Source organism: Phalacrocorax aristotelis, chromosome 8 (genome assembly GCF_949628215.1).
Source record: "Phalacrocorax aristotelis chromosome 8, bGulAri2.1, whole genome shotgun sequence".
Classification (NCBI taxonomy): Eukaryota; Metazoa; Chordata; class Aves; order Suliformes; family Phalacrocoracidae; genus Phalacrocorax; species Phalacrocorax aristotelis.
This window is the reverse complement of record NC_134283.1, coordinates 36,955,211-36,976,146: the sequence shown is the minus strand read 5'-3', so window position 1 is coordinate 36,976,146 and position 20,936 is coordinate 36,955,211. Positions and strand designations below refer to the sequence as shown.

At 37.2% G+C, this 20,936-nt stretch overlaps 1 protein-coding gene across 4 annotated transcripts in view; it reads right to left on the bottom strand.

The window, feature by feature from the left end:
* EBF1 (EBF transcription factor 1) overlaps positions 1-20,936 on the bottom strand; it is a 282,653-nt gene that overhangs the window by 5,297 nt on the left and 256,420 nt on the right. For all 4 annotated transcript variants that reach the window (XM_075102589.1, XM_075102590.1, XM_075102591.1 and 1 more), the window contains exons 12-15: positions 9,657-9,722; positions 8,858-9,035; positions 7,164-7,343; positions 3,434-3,628 (exon numbers count right to left, since the gene is read on the bottom strand). In XM_075102589.1, the coding sequence (XP_074958690.1) occupies positions 3,434-3,628; positions 7,164-7,343; positions 8,858-9,035; positions 9,657-9,722 (619 nt within the window). The remainder of the gene's footprint in view (positions 1-3,433; positions 3,629-7,163; positions 7,344-8,857; positions 9,036-9,656; positions 9,723-20,936) is intronic.

Below are 20,936 nucleotides of genomic sequence, written 5' to 3'. Positions count from 1 at the left end.
AGGCAGCCACCTACAGCTAAGGATGAGAGTGTAATTTTCCCTATCTGAATATATGAAGGACTCACAAGGACATGAACCTGAGACACGTGATTTGTCCCAGTTCTCCTTCTAGGTCATTGTATTACATCAAGCAATTTGATTTGTTTCTGTTTCTTACCTCAGGATAACAATATTATCCCTATTAGTAAAGCACTTGAAGATTTCTGGATGGCAGTTGTTTAGCAGAATATAGGGGTGGGACTGCAGTGCTTGGACGTCAGCGCCGTATGTTACAGCACAGAGAAAAGCAATACTGACAACAGTGCTCCCTCCTTTCCTGCTCAGATAAGCAAGGAGTTGAGCAGATGGGAATGGGTAGTCTTCCTATATGCGATGAGTGCAACTGAGCAGAGTCAGCTGGATAATTAATCCTCTGTGAATTCTACTTTAACCGTTTTTGTCCTTTTCAGCCCTTAATAAATTCTAAATTTAGTGAAACTTTAAAACAATATGTTGTTTTGCTTTAGAAAAATTACCTACACTTCAGCAAATGTAAAAATATTATTCCAACAAAAAATTCTCAAGTTAAAAGATTCATCAAAACCAAATCAGTTTCAAAGAGAAATGGTCAAGAATTGTCTCTCTCTTGGGACAGCACAGCTGTCTACCCTGGGTAAGAGCCCAAACAAAGGTGACATAATTGCAACTCCTCCCTTCATGGCTTAGATGTTTCCCTGTAGTTACATATCAGCCATGCACCTTTTGCCACTGGAAACAAATGGTACAGATTTTTTCAAAGCATTATTGTTTTTAAAGAGCTCTGAAATTCTGAATTAAATTACAAGGCAAATGGCAAAATTATATCTTTTCTGCCTAAAGTCTTTGATATTTCCATTCTTTCCAAGCCTTTATTTCTAACACTCTACTTCTATTCCATAAGTGCTACATCTAGTCATGCAAACTCTCTCAGCTGTAGCATGTTATTGATCCTGAAAACAGAGATATCAGTGGGAAACAGGGTAGATATGAGATCACATCAGCTCCAAAAAGGAAGGGCAGAGAGCAGAAAAACTCCCACCAATGGGCGTTATTTCTTCAATCATATAGTAATTTGTATTTGCTGCTAGAAAATTACAGAAATAATGCGTTTCGAGTTTTACAAAATTGCACGGCAAAGAGAACAACAGATAAGCCTAGCTGTTGTTTTAGTGAGTTCTGCTGATATCTAAGCTACATAAGGAAAGCTTGATTGCTTTCTGATGTATCCAGAAGCCCAAGAGAGATAAGACAGCCTCCTTATACATAGTTGTTTATTTAAGCAATAAGGCACAACAGGCAGTGCATTTCTGAGTGATTATTACAAGCCTCAGGTGGTGTCAGAAGGCATTGGACTAAAGGCTGTGTGTCTTTAACTCACCGAGAAGTTCAGTGATGACCTAGAAATGAACCATCTCTTGGTGTCTCATTCCTATTACGAAAACTGAATTGCTAAATAAAAATTAGGGGAAACACTCAGATCTGTGTGGTTTCTGGGCATTACAGATCTGGATGTGACATAATGAAGAGGCAGTCAGCAAGCCCCAGTTGCATCCAGTGCTCTCAGCTCATTCCATAATTGCTTTTCATAAGCGAATATGTGGAATCTGGGAATTCCATGTCTTGTGAAAGGAAAAATAGTGCATGAAAAAGCTGTCTCCTGTTACTTGCTTTTTGCCTTCACCCAAAACAGCATGTTGGAACAAGGTGAAGAGAAGAAAAAAATATTAACATGTTCAAAAGCTTCTAGCAGTCAACTCTTAGCTCCATTTTTATTTTTTTCAGTACAGAGGTGAAACATTTTTAGCTGTTGCCTTTAAAGTTTGTAGCATGTTGGCAGTGCCAAATTTTTAAAAGGCACAAAAATTAATCTCCTAAACACTAGAGCTCATCTGAAAATTTTGTCGTCCTCTACTCCAGATGCAGTCTGTATTTATAACAAAGTCCTGACCGAAGGTACCCAAGTTCTGTTTATATGTTCCTAGTATTTTCACAATTTCTGTGTGTATGTGCGTGCATCTGCAAGGATTCCTCCTCCCAGTTCACCAGTGTAAAATGCACTGAGGACAATGCTTTCCCCTTCAGTCACAATAGATCCCAACTTCTATGAATGAATTCCTTCCACTCTGCCTGCATATAGATTTTTTTGGCTGTTATTGGTGCTATCAGCATTATGCCCGCAAGCCCCGCATTTCTCTTTCCAGAGGCCATAGAGTGACATGTGGAGTCTGAGGAACTATCCTCCGTCTGCTCTGCACAGCTCCTTCTGAACACGGCTTTAAAAAATGAAGGTTTTTATTCCCTGCTCGATGCTTTTTGGCTAATTTGCACAGGCACATGGAAAGGAAAACAGACCTCAGGTCTGGGGGAAGCACAACGCATACCGCAAAATCTTTCCCACCTCTGGCACAGTTGGAGGCAGCTGGCTGCATCTGCTTATGGAAACTACTTGGTCTAAGCGAGCATGAAAATGTCTCTCTCTGCACACTAATGCATAGTGAGGTAATTACACAGGAAGGTTTAGGCACAGCGCTGTAAGACAGGCTGAACCAAACAATGAAATGGGCAGTGCTGGTCTTTGCAACATTCTCAGTTTGACAAGCTCTTGTCTGTCACTCCCTCAGCTTGCATCAACGCTTCAGAACGTATTTAGGTGCTAATGCTGGAATACTTTGTAATGAGAGGGGAAGGGATACAGAAAAGAAGTAGCCCCTTGATACCAACTGTTGAAGAGGCTTTCAAAAATGCCCTGTGCCATTTATGGAATTAATTGGCACAGATGTACATTAATCAGTGGAAACTAATGTTTGCCTTGGTATGAGTTAAACTGGAAAATGCTGCTGTTAGTTTGTAATGTGTCTTCTATTTATGAAAGGCAAAGGTTTGTGCCAAGTTCTGTAACGGTCTATTTGCTCTCAGTAGGATTTCTGCACAAGTGTACTATGACAAAGGAAAAAAAGGAAGGGAAGATTGAGTGACGTACTTCAGGAGAAGGCCAGCCCCTGGAGAGACCCTGCAGTGGAGTACTTGCTAGAGTCCACAAAAGACTGGTCTGATAAAGGACGACAACAGGGAATAGGAGAGGAAAGAAAGAAAAAGGATGGTATTAGTAAGCTGAAATATTACTCATTTTTATCATAACAGTAGGTTTGTGCTTTAAAAGACACAGCCTCTCAATTCAGCAGTATTAGTTGAGTAAGAGATAGGGTGGTTGCCAAACACCTGCACGGTACTAGGTGGGCTGGTGGTGGAATCCAGTTACTCTTTACAGGAGGAAACCTTAGGAAAGAGACCCCCAGGGATTCCCCATTGTCTTCTATCCCCTTTGACAGCTCAGTGTTGCTTAGAGCCTCACAAGGTGCTGGGAACTCATGGTTTTGAGAGCAGCCATCTATACTCCAGCCTTGGTTTCACCTACCTTGCAGGCTATTGCCATTGGTGCTGGTGCAGGTGGGAGGAGGAGAAGTTTGCGGTCTCACAACAGGCGCAAAAGCACTCTTCTGTTTCACCGCTGAGACCATGTTGGCTGGTGAGAAGGAGAAAATCCCAGAGGAACTGCTACAGTTTGAGGGGAGGCTAGTGGAGGAGGCCATTGTCGGACTTGATGGCACAACTAGAGGAAAAAAAGACCCCCCAAAAGGCATTTCTTAGTGTTATATAATCAGCAGGCTGCAGAAACAAGAGAATTCTGCTTATTGGATGCACTGGGTCTAATTTCAAACATCTAAGGCCTTTATTGTGGTTAGATTTCTGGTTGGTCACAAAGTGTGACCAATCACTACAGGAAACCCACTTGTTTGTTTTGTTTTGTAGGTGTTCAGGAGCAGTAATTCTAGTCCTTAAACACCCCCTTAATTCTCTGTCACTGCAACTCTTTATTGTTACAATAACACTGTCCTGCCATCCTGTTTCAAACTTTCCTAGTGATTGGCATTAGCCACTGCTGTGGTCTGAATTTGTAATGCTTTTGTGTAGGTGGATAAGAGGAAATCCAGGCTGTATACATAGCCCAGGGGTTACAAAACTGATGGGTAAGGAGAGTGGTTAAGGTACAAATCTGGATTTGGAATTTTTAGCTTGGAAAGGTTTCAGTTTTTAACTGGCCTCCAAAGCCAGCATTTTAAGCCATGCTTTCCTTGTAGCAAGACGGCTCCAGAAAGACCTACAGGGTTCCAAGCACACTTGCTTGGTAGAGAGGTCTTAGAGGTGACCCAGTCAACATGCTTGTCAAAAGTTAGCAAAAATGGTTGGGTTTCGTTCCTCTCTCAAACCCTGCAAGAACCAGGGTTTAAAACAGGTTATTCCCAAAGCTGTGAATAAATATATATATTTTTTTCACATACATTTATATATACATGGAGGCTGTCCAGCATGAAGGAACTAGTGAGATGGCCGCTTTGGCAGTTTTTTAATCCTTTGGTCTCCTGGCACTAGTGTTTTCAGTGTCTGTTGCACAAAACAAATGCATGGATAACTGACAGAAATCATGCTTTTCTTTTATCTCCCAATGGGAGAAACCACTAAACCTTTCTCACAATGGCCACAGACACTTTATGTGTTATAACTACTAGTACCAAGTCAGTCTCCAGCTTCCCTGTATCCATCAGCTTTGAGAAAGTTTCTGCTGTGGGGACTTCCCAGGAGTTCTCAGTGACATGAGAAACAGTCATATCTCTCACATGACCAGTTTATTTATGCACAGGAATGGAGCTGGCATTTCATATCTCACCCAAGATGGAGGATTTAGAAAATGAAAGTCTGTTTTATAATGGTCAAGATAAACAGTTCTCCCAGAGGATCTATGACCACCGTCTGAATATAGTCAATACAACATTCTAATTCAGAGCCATCAACTGAATAAAATGATAGACTGCAGTTTTTCTGAACAAGTGTAGCCATAAGACTCTCCTTTTTTAGGGACTGAACTGATTGTCCAAAATGCAAACCCACTATACAGGAGGTTCATGTTTTAAATACCTCTACCCTTAAACAGTTATTTTACTATATAGCGGGATAAATGGTTCCTGTATTTTATATTCAGACAGCATTGCCAGTTTCCCCTCTTATCCAGCAAAAAAAGAGGAAAGGACCAATAATAAGATCCCATACTTTCATTCTTTGTCCTGTTTAGAAACTGCTTATATACACAAGGGGCTATGAATAATTACATCTTATAGAGTAAAATTCCTCTCATCTGGGCTTTGAATGATTATTTTATTTGCATTTATGTAGATAAAAATCACCCTATTTAAGTTCTTATTTGAGAATCTGATATCATATTTGTTAACACTGAGGAAATCAATTAATGGAAATTAAATGTTTAAAGTTTCACAGTCTGACAGATACAATCTTAGTCTGAAGTCACTCTATGTCTGGAAGTACTTGCTAAGGGAGAGCAATCAAAGCACCTAAATTGAATTGCTACTATACAGCAATTAGTTTATTGATTTAATTAAGAATGCCACCTTTTAATTTTCAGGTCATGATTGAAGCATTTTCTGATTCAATGGATTAGGCATTAGCAGAATGACAGATCTACCAAGAAAACCTCCCAAAATATAACCAGAATAGGAATCTAAGGCTGGGAAGCGAAGCGCTATTCTAAAGAGGATTTCGTTCATAAATATGAAATAATATACTGCTAGAGTATTTTAAATGCATTACTGGCATCTGCTTCCAAAAAGAGATGTCTCATCAATCATGTTATATTATGAATTCAGAGTGTGCAGATTCTATGACAGTAAATTCAACTTAATAAGTAAGGTACTTTGTAACATTACTTGTTACATTACTATTAGAGTACAAAAATAATAACTGGTTAGCAATTCCCAGGTTGTAAGTACTAGTTATGTGGGTAAATATTTTCTTCTAAATTTTCAGCAGCTAAGAAGGCTTGAAGGTAATTTTTTAAATCGGGGTTACTATCCTCTTTTTAATTCTGAACTCTAGGAACACAATTCAAATAATTCATTACTGCTGCTACACCACTAAACTTAAGATTTGCTGTGTAAACCTTGGTGTGTTCAGCAGTCTGTCCTATCCATGCTAGGGTCTCAGCCTATAAACCTATTTATATGACAAGACCTTCTGGCCTGATTCTGCTAGCAGCTTTCTACAGATGTCAGCAGAATCCTTTATGCCACATGAGTAATGTCAGACGAATGGGCAGGTCCTATTCATTTAATTTTCTAATGTGAATAGGGTCTACTGAGCTGTGTGAGCAGTTGCAGAAGAGGTTCATAGGCCTTTACCAATAGAAATGTATTTATATTTAAACAGGTTACTAAACCTTTAATATCAAAATGCAGAAAGTTAGTCCTACACATAAATATTTCCGTAACTGGGACTGTAGACCATAAGCTCTGCATGCCATGTAATATATGATTTGCGTGACTTACATCTTCATGGCATTCACTGTACAGACACTAAAACACAAACTCTAAGAGCCATTGTCACATTTTACTGACTAATACTAAGCTTTCAGTGAAGTCAATATAATACCTACTTACAAAGCAAATGGAGTATAAGCAATCAAGATCAGGCCCAATAGTAATTCACCATTTCTATAAAGGTTGTGAACATATTATTTGCTCAGAGGTCTCAGAAACATCATCATGCAGCTTATGGAAATGTCAGTCTTATTACAGTAAACCTTTCTGCCCTTCATATCTTACAGTTGGAAGAAACTGTTTTTCCTGCAAGAAAATATCCTGACCTGCCTTTCACACCCACTGCAACAAAAAGTTGTGTACTGACAACTGACTTCTGATCCACTCCAAGAGATATTAAGTCACTTATGCATCCCTGCTTTCTAACAATGTTGAGAACAGCATTTCTTATTTACAGAGTATAAGGTAAGTTATGAAACTATCAGTCTAAGTCATGACAGATATTATTATTTTTAAGGTCTTATGAGAAATAATAATAATAATAATAATAATAATAATAATAATAGATCTTCTCTAGTGTTGCACTGCTGGCAACACTAATGTCTTCAAAGTATTTCAAAGGTCAGTGCCTTTGAGAGGAGAGCAAGGACCAAGCTCTGTTTCAAGCGCTCAAAATAGAAACTAAATATTGAGTATCATAGAAAAGTCACCATCTCCTAATGAAAATGTGAAAACACAGAAAAGCCATATAATACTTACTGGCATAGGGAGAATTGGCAGCAGATCCATTCAGGAAGGTCGGAGAACCGCCTAAATTTGACATTCCAGCATTCCCATAGCCATTCATGCTTGTTGTGACAGAGTTATAATTTGTCTGCTGAGGGGTGGTGCTTGGCACATAGCCATGAGGTGACACGCTGCTTGAGTTGCGAGTAAAACCTTTTGTGGAGAGGGAATACATTTAGAAGTTGGTATTAGCCCGGGAACAGTTTCTTACCCAAACAGCTACAAGCAAGTAACTCTGGGCTACCGAGCCAGCAGCCTAGTTCAGCCACGGTGTGCATGGGGAGGGCCAGGACTGACCGCCAGTAGCACCAGGTAACCCAAACTGTGAACCCTCGCTACCTAGGTCATTGCTGATGGGAGCACAAAGCAGGAGGAGGGAGGCTACAGCCTTCACAGCTCCTCAGGCAATCTGTGCCCTCAAGCAAAGATTACCATTAGGTGTTATAGGAACACTTGCTCTAAAAGAGCTGTTTGTAGGAAATGGAGTAAGCATGACCTACATTTTCAAAGTGAGGAGTACATACTGACTTGAGGTACGTTAAAAGCATGTGATTTTTGTTAACTCTCTTCTGATGTCACTCTCATTTAACGCATCTCAAATTAGATGCTCACTGCACACTTTAGAAAATGTAGGGTATATTTCTCAAAGCAGTTGGATACCCTTAGTCTTTTTGCCCTGGTCTGGTCATTATGATGGTAGAAAATGAGTATGAAATTTGGCACCAAGTTAAAGTTCGAATCTCTACCTAATTCTGGAAATGACGTTTGGGGAAACTCATATCCAAATATACAAAAAGGAAGATTTGTTTCTAGAAGCACAGAAATACGAAATACATCTTCACTCCTAGAATAAAAATGCCATCTTTTCTTCCTATCACACAGCACATCCATAAAATATATTAATCTAAAAATAATTCCTATTTTTTTAGTGTAATGCAGAACGATTTTGTCTGCCCTTCTAGAAAACAGCTTCATTCTAATACTTTCTCATTAAAGTGGATTTTTAAGTTGGATAATAAATAGAGCTGAGCAAAGGAGAGGGGAAAATGTGATGGGTTTTTAGAAACATTTTCTTCGCTTTTTTTAAACTGTAGAAATTAAAATAATATTGATTTTATACGGAGTGAAAACCTATTTTAAAAATTAGAGAAGCTCTGAAAATGTCTTTGTAAATATTTCTATTTTTTGCTAGTTTCAAAATTTAGAAAAGTCACAAACTCTGCAAAAAGAAAAAATCAGTGCCAATATTATGTCTCTTGCAAAACCAAACTAAACCAAAAGAAAAGTGTTATAAAGAAAAGCTACACAGGGCCCAGACTGAGATATAAGCAAGTACTTAACATGAAGTACCTACTCAAGCTGATAAAAATCCTTTTAAAATTAGTGGGATTTAAACACAAATACAGGTGTTACTTTGAGCAGAAGGAAAAGGTGTTTAGATATATGCAGAAATGCTTTTCCTGAGTTGGGGTAAACGTCAATAAAGAAAGCCCCATCTCATGACACTATTGTGTCATTCAAAGGTTGTGCGTGCACGTGAGATGGTGTCTGTCTAGATGTGCTCTCAGCCTTCAGTTTTGAACCATCACTCCTTCACTGCTCTGCACATTTCCCTGACTTTTATCAGAAAGGGTTCATAGAGAGAGGAAGGTGAGTCTTCTCCTGACCCTGATTGGTGGCTTGTGAGGCTTCGGAAACATTGACAGCTAGTTGACCACTAAAGGAATTCACTCCCATCATTCCTGCATGGACTGACGTGTTAGCAAGGGCAGGGAGCTGGTTGTGATTGCGGGGAACACTGTAGAGTGCTTCTGCGATGTCTGCTGCTCTTTTCAGAATTATTTCCTAGAGGATAAGGGAAAAAAAAGAATAAAAGAGTTACCAGTGTGACTCTGACAGACCTTTTCTTAGACACTAAAATGAAACATTTCCCCTATCCAAAGGCAAAAACTAGATGCTTTTATTTCTAAAACAGTTGGCTGACTGATAGCTAATGCTTATAAGATCTGCTGCCTTCATGATAAATCCTGGCATCTTTGGTAAGAGAGCTGGAATTCACAGTCCCAGAGGCCACACTTCTGTATAACAAGACCAACTGGCAGAATGGTGCTGGAGCCTAGACTTACTCCACCTTAAAGCTATCATTAGGGTAAGACAGAAAAATCACTGGTGGCAAGATGTAATGCATATCATTGCCCATATATGGGTTGATGGCCTATGGATCATATAGTATCTGGCAAAAGTGGCCAGATGCCTCCAAGGTTAATAACACATTGCTTTTACAAGCACTAAATTCACACCCTTTAAAAAAGAAAACAAGCAAACTAAACCCCACTCCAGATATGACATTGCCCTCTACAGTTATTCCTGTCTCACATTGTAGTATCATACACCTTTAGCCCCTGATCTATCTATACATCTAAGAAATAGCCATGTTTTAGATTTGCTGAAGTAGAATGCATTTACCTGGTTATTATGTGGCATACCATAGAGTGCTTCTACTAAATCAGCAGCCCTCTTAAGTATTACTTCCTGTCAATATAAAAACAGATGCAGTCCTCTGAGTTCAATAAACTCCTTGTGGGGGAAAACAAATATTAGAATCTTTTATACTCTCCTATTAGTTGCACCATGTTTTGTGGTTTTTTTTCCCTCCCACCAGGTACACCTTAATTGTAACAACTCTCAGCAACCACTGAATGGTGTTAAATCACTAGTTCATCCTATTCACACACACACTTAATCAAGTCAAAAGGTGAGAATCATTGGTGCTGCAAAATAAAATACATCACTCAGTTGTCTCTACCATCTGCACTATAAACCACTCATCAGTTTATTGCAGAATACAATCCTGAGGTCATTTACTAGATTACTGCAATCAATGTCATTCAGAGCATGTTATGAGTCCCTTCAATGTGTTTATTTTATTCCTAATTGCATACTGCAGGAATTGTGACCTTACCCAGCAGGCCACGTTCAAAAGATATCCAATCAGTCCTGTGCTAGTGGTAATGTAACCTTTCAACTTCTTTGGTTTGTATCCTGATACGGTGGGTCAGGGTAGGATCCATGCAAATAAAGCGATGCACAAGAGGAAAACACATCCAGTATGAGAGAATGACCCAGTACGGTGCAGCGTTTCCTGGAAAATTTCCCTGCATGGTCCACAGAATTTAAAACAGCCTGGGATTTCGATCTCCATTTTGTGCAAATCTTTTTTTCTCCATTTTCCTATTTGTTCCTTTTCAATTAATATTGCTTAAACTGGCATTCAAGTAATAACAGCGTTTCCTGTGTTCTTACAGTTTACAGTGTGGAAAAATTTCTATGAACAATCCTGATAGAAAATGTAAAAATGCGTTGCAGAATTAATCCCCAAGAATTTTTTTTCTTATTCTTTCAAAGCATCTAGTGCATTCCCAATTGCCTGATCAAAACCAGTCAAGACTGTCCTTTGAGTAAACTAACATATTTTTGGAATTTCCAGCCCCTAAGTATTGCTCTAATATACTAACATGATGCTATCCACCATGGTATATTTCTGCAGGTAGCTTGCAAAAATAGTACCAGTTCTAAGGATTTTACAGTTTTCTACAAAGTTAAACTTTTAAACTTAAAATATTTTACACAATAGCCGTATTTTATACCAAAAAGAAACAGTAATGCTCAATTTTCATATACTGTAGACTTTGATCAGAAAATAGAGATATAATTGCGTTCATTTTGCTGTCACCATAACCTCTTCAAAAATCCTTGAACAACTATTCAAATGACAAGCTTTTAGATGCATATTAGCATTTTTTTTTCAATTTTAAATTCTCTATAATATAAGATAAAATAGTTGTCATACTGCAGTAACTACTTATGACATATATAATGTCCTAAATTCAAAAATGAGATGGAGGCTTTTTGTACTCCCAGTAAACATTTAGGCTTGCCTTCCGCTGCACACACCCCTGTCTCAGAACACACATTTCAATTATTTTCCACATATGAAGTGAGATGTAATATATAATTGATCAATTTTTAAATCACTACATTTGAAACAGATTCTGAGGAATTAAGTTGCTACAGCCTTTTTCTGTTGTTGGTGGTTTTTTTGCTTCCTTTCTGTTGTGTTTGTTTGCTTGGGGTTTTTTTTTGTGTAGCTTGACCACAACAGTTAGCCTTATAATCATGGACAGACAGATTACGAACGATGCCTAGCTACAATCAATCCTTGTTGCTTTACCAGAATCATCATAACACTGAGTTACCCTTCTTGCCTCATACTGAAGATACAAACTAGAGAAGAACAGATACGTTACTGAAAAATGTTAATGAAACATGATTTTAGGTGGAAAATTACTGCACAGGTGTTTGACTTTGCAAACTAGGATTTATTTCATTTCAGTAGAAATAGTTTGCACTATATATTTCACTGATGGAAAATTAGAATGTGATACAGAGCCCCGAAACTCTTTTGGAATATTGTTAACCTAAGCTGTCATTATGCCAAATTACTAAAAAAAAAAGAAAGTTTAAATAGTCATTTCTGCTCTACCTGACTAATCATAGTTATTTATGTAATGCTGAGCTAAAAACCTTAGAATGCATCTAAAAAGAGATTGAAGACCATGCTAAAAAATGAGGTAATTACGTGGAGTCTTACAGCCGCTCTGCCTAATATCAAATATATTCAGCTCGTAAACACTGGAAGTTCTTTGATGCCATATCATATTGTATGTAAATAAAACTAATTGTCGTGATGTTTTATTGAAATATGCTTGACAAGTAGCGTTCAATTTTCCTAGCTAGTCAATGGTTATATTTTTTTCAAGATTTTCAGAGTCTGTAAATTTGAGTTTCATACTTTCTCTAACAATATCTTCACACAATAAAAGCATTTCTTGTTTATGACTTTTTCAGATCATACAAAGTAGATGTTACACAAAACCTCCTGTGTCTAATAGTGGTATATTCTATTCCAGAGCTGACGGTAGTTCTTATAGACACAAACTAGCTTTAAAAATACACAATAAAATGCTACTCCAGACATGCTCAAGATATTAACTTCTTGCTTTCTGACTGCATTTTAAACCCTTTGCAGCTCTGCTTAAATTACCATAGAAGCTACTGTAACGACTCCACATACAAAGAAGCCCCAGAAGTCCTCTATAAGTTAGAGCAACAGACCTTGCAAGGTGCTTGGATTGCGGTGACCAGAAAATTGTTCTCACCTCCATGTCATTACGCTCACAGTGAAGCAGCCCCCGAGCATGTTTGTGTTCGGGATCTAATATATTGCCTTTCAATCAGAGCTGAGAGCCACTGAACACATAGACAGAACATGACGAGCAGGTCAGGAAAGCAATAAAGATTTTACAGAGCTGTCCAAGGTGCTAAATTTACTCAATAATGGGTTTGGCACCATAGTGTTAACCTCTCATTTACTACCAGTTTGAGGGACTAAATTGAAGTAGCTGACTTCATTTACCTTGAAATGTATATTTTATGACATTATGTAAGTAGATTGAAAGGGCACTGCAGTTTTAACAATTTAAAGGCTAGAGCATGTTTAAGACGAAGCTCGAATATTTATTGTATATTGCACTTAAACTATATTGTATATTAAAATGCATTGATTAAATTTGTAAAAGGTATTATAAAAAAGGACAGCTAATATAAAAGATCTATGTCTTTTAAAATCCAATTGATAGTGCATGTTACCACTGCAATGGTGATAGATAAACAGATAGATAGGTGGACAGAGCAGCAGACAGACATATCAAAAAGTGAGTGAAACTCACATTCTCTAAAAAGAAATCTCTGCGTAAGCTCAAGGTCTGTTATTCCAGATATTCTTTTGTTCACAGAAATTTTTCTTTGCCGTCATCTTAGAAAGCTAGATTTTCATAGCAGTAAGTGGGCATCATGTAAGGTCCTTCCAATTGAATATGCAAGTGGAAATATTTCCTGAGAGAGACAGAGTTTGACTAAAGCTAATATCTAATTTATGGAGGCATTTGTCAAGGAAGATCCACTCTTCTATTAATGCTAAAAGTCTGACAGCTTTTGGCTTAGGATAAAGGACTTTGCAGCACTTAGTTAGAGCTAAAATGAGGGTCTTCTTGTCTTGCATTTTATTTCAAATGAGTATAATTTTATTTCTATAAAAATAACAATTGAACAAATATTGAAAAGAGGAAAGATTATGTTAGTGATTAAATATGGTGCATCAGAACTCTGCCCTCCATGCAGCTACACACCACAGATCCAGAGTTCATTTTTATTCCAAACTGAAGCTGATTTTATACTGAGGGATTTTTACTTTTCTAGTTTTTGAAACAGGAATGCAATTAAATATTTTAATCAATTTTTTTCTTCTGAAAATACTAAGGGTTGTTTACATAAGCAAAAGAAGAGGCTGGATAATGAAGTCTTCTGCAACGTCGCATATTCAAAAATTACTGTAGGAAAGATTATATAAATCATATCAGAATGACTGTGCTTTTGAAGGACAAAAAGACTGAAATCCAGACTGACTCCACTTCTGACAGAATGTACCTTGAACCAACATCACAGCAACTTTGCATGTTTTGTTTGTGGTATGCATTCCCTTCAGAAGGAATTCATGAAGATCATGAAACTTGCATTTCAAGTTTTATCATGATAAACACATTTTGTGCCAGCTTTAAGAAAGATGGGACGTTTCTGTTGACATCTGCTTACTTTTTATTCAGCAGCTAGTGGAAAAATCCACTCTGTGTTCCCAAAGGGCTGTGAGCCTAGGTGGCTAAAGGGTACCTAGAGATACACTCAGTTATTCAACTTAACTAACTAAATTAGACAATATTCAAGGTATTTGTTAAATCCAAATTAATTTTGTCACTAAAAAGCTGACCACAATATATAGTACTCATCAGCCACATGTATTATTGAGACCACCAAAGGATTTATGTACTTGTGGAGGGCGTGGGGGGGAAGCTATTCTAGCATACTCTGAGGCATTTATCTTATGTGTTGTCTAGATATCATATCACCTTCTAATGCTCTTTAGCATTGTAATACAAGAGAGAGCTCATTCATCTTCTGAGAGGGTACTTAGGGATGATGATGTCATTCATACTTTCTTGACTCGTATGTCTGACCTCCTGGCTCTGTCTTCTAACTTCCTACTCTCATGGCTATTTGCAAGAAAAAACTCTTCTGCAGAGTCAAAATGCTCAATATCAGATTTCAGTTCCCTTCTTCACCTTGGAAAGGTCACATTCTGAAATTTCAAGTGAAAATTACAGTAATTTGTGCTCAAACGTTTCCTGTTTTTCAATGGGTAAAACTACAAATTTGCTAGTTAAGACTATGTGTTAGAACTAAGTTTTAAACTTATATTTGTGTGTGCATTATATTTTAAAAGACAAAGGTAAAATTGTGAACACGTCTTTCAAGTGTGAAGGCAACACCAACATTTTGGTAGCCAGCCATTTAGAAGGATGCCACAGATCTAAAATGCCAGCCATCTAGCTTGATGTACAAGAGTTTCAGCCTGTCCAGGACCTCCCGTCTCTCCACTTCTACATGAAGCACTGCATTATTGTATCATTTTCAGCAATTACCATTTTATAAAGACTCATAAAAGCCATTCCAAATGTAAAGATCCTCCATTTGCTGTAAAACAGAGGGAATGATGCCAGCCTAATAGGAAGTATAAAATAACAGGGCCATTTCACTAACAAGATATTTGTACTCACAGAAAGATTAAAACTTCTGTAACAGACAAATAACTGGATTGTTTCCATATATTATAACTGAATCATAATGAAGAAGTAAACACCATATAGATATTACAAAGACAGGAAGGCAAAATGAGAAAGAAAACATACTTCACTTGGGTAAAAAAAAAAAAAAAAGCTTCTGCTTACCGCTGCCTATAAGATGGAACTGAATTCCTGTCACTGAATTTCAATGGCAATTTCCAGAAAATAAGTCTACAGTGGGAGCTAGAACCTTAGCTTTTCCAAGCCACTGTAGTCTCACCAGCCTCCACCTAAACCACAGCCTAAATCTACAGCACAAAAACAGTCATGCATGACCTTACCACCTGCTCCACAATGAGCCAACCTTATAAATAAAATATAGAAAGCCTATATGAGGCAGCAGAAAGAACAAACACTGAAGTGCAAATGCAAGCAGGCATCTAGCCATAAACATTGAGAATCGATGAATCGATGATTAAAACACCTCTTAACCACAAAGGTGATAAATGCATAGCAATAGGGAAAACACACCCTATTCAAACAGTTTCTATTGCAAATACTGCTAACAAAAAAAGGGACAAAATTATGATGATCACCTGTAAGTCTGTCCTTGCAAGTTTCCCATCTTACCACTATTATCCTCCTGTTAATATGGTGTACCTAGATACTAAAAAAAAGGTATCAGCCTCCTTTTTTAATCCACACGACTCATGCTGCTCATCTTCGCTGATAACAATGGCAACAGAATTAGTAGCTAACACAGATGTGTGCTTCATTTAGATATACAGTAGCATGGAATAAACTAGCATTAATATAGTTGCATTGGAATAAATCTTTGAATAAACTGACATTTGAGAGTCTGGATGCTCCCATCATATTACCATCAGCTGAAGCATCTGGCAAGTAATTTGGATGGTTTTGTTGCTAAAAGCTCTGTACTTCTCCGCTAATGTTAGATCTCTAAGTCGAAGGAGAAGAGTGGGTATGCGAAAGCAGATATGCAGATCTAAAATCACTCTGCCAGTGCTTAAATCACCTCTTTTAGGGACTTTATGCAACCGTGATTGCATGACTCATGTCTACGTCCCTCAGATAGCTGTAGAATTTTGATCCTCCTAAATACGTTTACAGTATGTCTTGCCCCAGACCTCTAAGTTTACCAGAAAAAGGTATTTATAGATACCTGCAGGAACCCTTCAGAGTTGTCAGATTTTAACTCATAAGGCCAATCTACCTTCCATGCATAGAATGCAGGGCTGGTAGATATTACTACATTCTACTCATATCTATTCACATCCTACAACACTTCAACTGGTAGCTCGTAGATGTCAGTCATATCTGGGACTCACTAACACTGTCATTAAGAAATTGATGCTATGGTAATTCCCTGGCATCTTCTACAGCATTTCCCACAGGTTATCTTGCAAGCACACACTGTGAGGATCTAATGACAGATCCCCTCCGTTTGAAACACAGCGAGGTCACGAAAGGAAACACATTTTTCATGAGGTACAAAAGGCTGCAATATTTATATCAGCATGTAAAGACCAGTTCTTCTGCACATACTTTTCCTTAGTTATGCAATCCCATCTTTCATATTATGATCCAGTGAATCATTAGAATGAGATACAAACTCATAAATGAGATACAAACTAGATCAGTAATGGATAAGTCCACATAAACTCAATTCAATGGTTAACAAACAATTCTTCACCAACTTCCGTTACAGAAATTCCTCCATCCCACCAGTTTACAGTGACTCATACTATTCCCATCTATCTAGACAACAAAAAGATGATTCCTAATTTATCCATGAATATATGAACAAACAAATGATAACATTAGATTCTTTTCTTCTATCTGACCTCAAAGGTTTGCCACAATGGCCTAAAAGCATATTTTGCACTCTACCTTTTCCTTATGTGCCACAGCTACCTTCAGTCCCTGGGCAAAATACAGAGTCTCATGTACAAAGCGATCTCCGATAGGAACCTCAGGCATTTCTTTTTGAAAAGTTACCCTAAACTATTTGTACCAGCATCTACAGTACTTTGAAACAGATGTTCATTATTGAGATTAATGAGCTTTTAGGTTTGGGGTTTTTTTTGTTGTTTTGCATATGTAAGATTTTCTGATAGTTCTTCCTCTGCTCTTCATAGTATTAACATTCCTATTTCTTGAAAACAGCTGCAGATAAGAGTTGCAAAAATAATAATAATAAAAAAAGTTATTACTCAAAGCCTTCTCCTGACCATTTTATACCCATATATTTTTGGAAAGCTGTCAAAGTCCCCTTATGGAAGAACAAGAATGTTTTGAATTATTTGAAGGGTCTGGACTTAAGTAAACTTAAAAAGGATTTGGAGAAATGAACAGAGAGACTAAATTCTGAGACCATCAAAGATACTGCACAGGCTGGTTTAGAAGCTTTATTCTATGGATCATATTATTGTGCTTGTTAGAAAGATTCCCTGAAATACTGGGGATTAAAAAAAGATTAAATGTGGCTTGTGATTTTGTGTGTGGCACAATGTAGATATCCAATTATGTATTTGTAAGGGTGAAAAACACTTTACTTGGCAAATAGACACGTTGCTATCTATTTTCTATCATTCTTATACAAAAAGACTTTCCAAATACAGGTCAAGTTGTATCACTTTTAAATTGTTCTCCCATTAGGTCAAATCTAGAAAGTATTGGGTGGCATAATTCACTTGTCTGCATTTAAATCTAGAGAGATATATAATTATTTTTGATATTGCAAGGCAAGAATGTCTGCTGAGTTAAATCAGCAGAGCTATCTAGCAATTAAAGTGTAAATTGTACATATGTGCTTTGTCCATTTAATTTTCAGAGTTGGTCTTTATTAATGCATTTACCCATATAAATATATAAGTATGCCAAACTAGCTATTTTCCATAAAAAACAACTGTTCACCTATACGCAATTAAAGACGCACATGCATTTTCTTTTAATGAAGGGGGAAAAACCCAACAAACCAAAACAAAAAAAAACCCAAACGAGCATATCATTAAGATCTGTGAAACTGTCACTTTTCTGGATTGTACTTTTCAGGTAGGAAGTGTTAGCAGTTAGAAACTGAGAGTTCAGCTTACTTTTAATAGCAGGAGGAAAACTGAAAAATAAGACACATTGAAATTCTGACCTACAATGATATTCCACTATGTTCTGTGGAGAGTGAGTGCATAAAACCGTTGAAATAGAGACTGGAATAACGTTGGTAGGTTTTAGTATTACAGTTAAAACACTGCTCAGTCATAACCTCTACAAATGACTACTTTCACTTACATTTTATCATCAGTATAATTAAAAGAAGTCTCTTGAAAGGGGCATTCTCATTACAACACAGGACCACTTCAGACCCAATTGAAATGAAAAGACAGACCATAGCTTAGGTGTAGATACCAAGTGGTAATTTCTAGGGAAGCATAAAATGCCAAATGTGTAACAATTATATTTTATAACTATGTGTTCAAAGGACTTACAGTATTTTATTGTACAAAGAGGTTTTGGCTCAGGAAGACTACTTCAATGAAGTGCCTCCCAGCATATATTCTAAAAAACTTTCAACTTTCTTATCAGAAATAAAAGATATTTTGTTCCTGATACTATTATTTTTAATTTACAGCCTTAAAATTTCAGCTGAAATTTTTCAAAGCACGTATAAATGTTGAATAACCATGTATTTAACAAATTAAATTTATCCAACGTTACAGAGATAACACTATCTTTTTGTGCACACCTCCACAATGTAGAAGCAGTCACACCATTTTACACAACCTAGGGCTCCTCTTTCAGTGGTGAGTGGAAACATTACCATTGTCACTACAACATCTTTTATGGAAGTGCTTCAAAACTCACCACTGATTTTTCAAAATACATCAATATTCTGGTAACGTTTTTGATCATCAAAAACTCTTGGCACTCATGCTAGTTTAAAGATGAAAATTAAAAAAAAAATCAGATTATAAAAATACCAGTATTATTTATTTCCTATTTATTAAAAAATACTTTTACACACATTTTGTATGTCAGAAGCTCACATTTGGAAAAATTAAGCAACTCTACTCTGTAGAATGTCAGGACTTCAAGAGACAAGATGCTACGTCCAGACAAAATTATGAATATAGCACTATTAGTAAACATAGGAGATCCTAAAGAACAAAATTAACTGAAGCAAATTCCAAAATTTCTGTATCTTAGGTCTTCATAATATATGAACAAAAAATGTGCTACGTATATGCGGCACTGCTTTAAAAACACTTCTGTGTTTTGTTTTCATTCTCCTCTCACCAAGCACATAATTTGTCATCTATAGTCACAAATATATTCCAAAACATTCTTTAAAATAAATCCAAAATGCATATCTCTGTTTATACAAGTAGCATGAGATTGTATGCTATTGTACTTAGAGGACATTTCAGTCCGGTTGAGTTATATCAACATAAGTTACACGATTGACTTTTACAACAGAAAGAAAAGGTTGTACTCAAACAACTGTTATTGCCTCAATGGAAAAAAAAAAATCAATGAAAGTAAAATGAACAAGAGATTTTGTCTGAGTTGCAGTTAATACTACTGAAGAGCTATGGATATTAAAAGGTCAACAAATAAATTAGTCCAAGTGTTATGAAATGAATGATTTGGTTTATAATTGTATTGAGTGCAAATTGTTCACTGCCTATTAGACCAGGTAATTTTTAACCATGGTGCCTCAATTACTGTTCCATAAGCAATAATATAGTTGTAAGAGCCACTGGTTCGATCGAGTGACCTATGAGACACACCAGGACAGCTGACTTTGCTATGATGGATCACTGAGCCTGATCTCCAAATGGTGCCAAACCTTCCCTTCCTGTGAGGAGATCTCATAAAAGAAACATTACTGCTTGATTCATTTTACCAAAATGTTTGAGTTTTCATGTGTCAGCAGTTGAGTATAGATTGTGAAGCTCTGTATTTCTTAGAAGAATTACGACAACAGGCATCCTATTGCTTCCAGCACTCTCTGCTAAATGGCATCATGATGGTTAGGAGGATGCTTTTTCTGCTACTCAATTGGACTGTGCTGTGAGAAATACACAGCAATCATATTTTGCATCACCACGTAAACCACTGCATAACACCTAACACTAGGCTAGAAGTGGAAACTGTAGGTGAGATTACAGACATTACTTCACACTTCTGCAATGCCCTGCATTCAAAGATCTCAAAGCACCACTTTAATGGGAACATATTAAACTTCACAACGTACTTTCTAGGAAAATACTCTCTCTCCCCCATGTTCATCAAAGACAGCCTTAAAGTGTAGCTGTTTGGCTGAAGTCACAATGGCCTATGGTTACAACCAAGGCAAGTTATGTAGGGTGAGGTCATATCTTTTATTAGACCCACTGATACAGGTGAGAAAAGGTACACTCAGCACGCAGGAAGCAAGGCTTGGGTGCCCAAAATTTTGTCTGTTTTTTCTAGTTATATCAGTTAGTCTAATATAAGATTGTACCACTCCCTACAAATCCTGATATCCTTGAACAGGGAAAAGAAATTAATCTGCTATTGCTTTCATGCTATGAAGTAACACACATGGCGCTTCATGAGGAGGAAAGGCAGCAGCTGCATTTCTGCACTGCTCCTAAGGGCATGGTGTTCCCTGTGAGCCAGGGCTCGAAATATGGTAATAAAGGTCTCGCCACACTTCCCACAGGACTGGGCCTTAAAGGACTCTACGCAGTAACTACGCTTATGTGCTCTCTGCCCATACATAAAATAAACTTAAGATGTAAATGCAAATCCTGAATTATCGAATAATCTTTGCAGAAGAAACCACAAGAATAAAAGCCTAATTAGAATAGATTGTACCACATAGAACCAAATCCTGTTTCTATTGTCACTCTGCTATATTTTTGATAAATCACTACATTCAAACAGTCTATTGGGACAGTGATTTTCCATTTCATCTCTCCATTGAGCAAAAAAGTGCCACGTGACT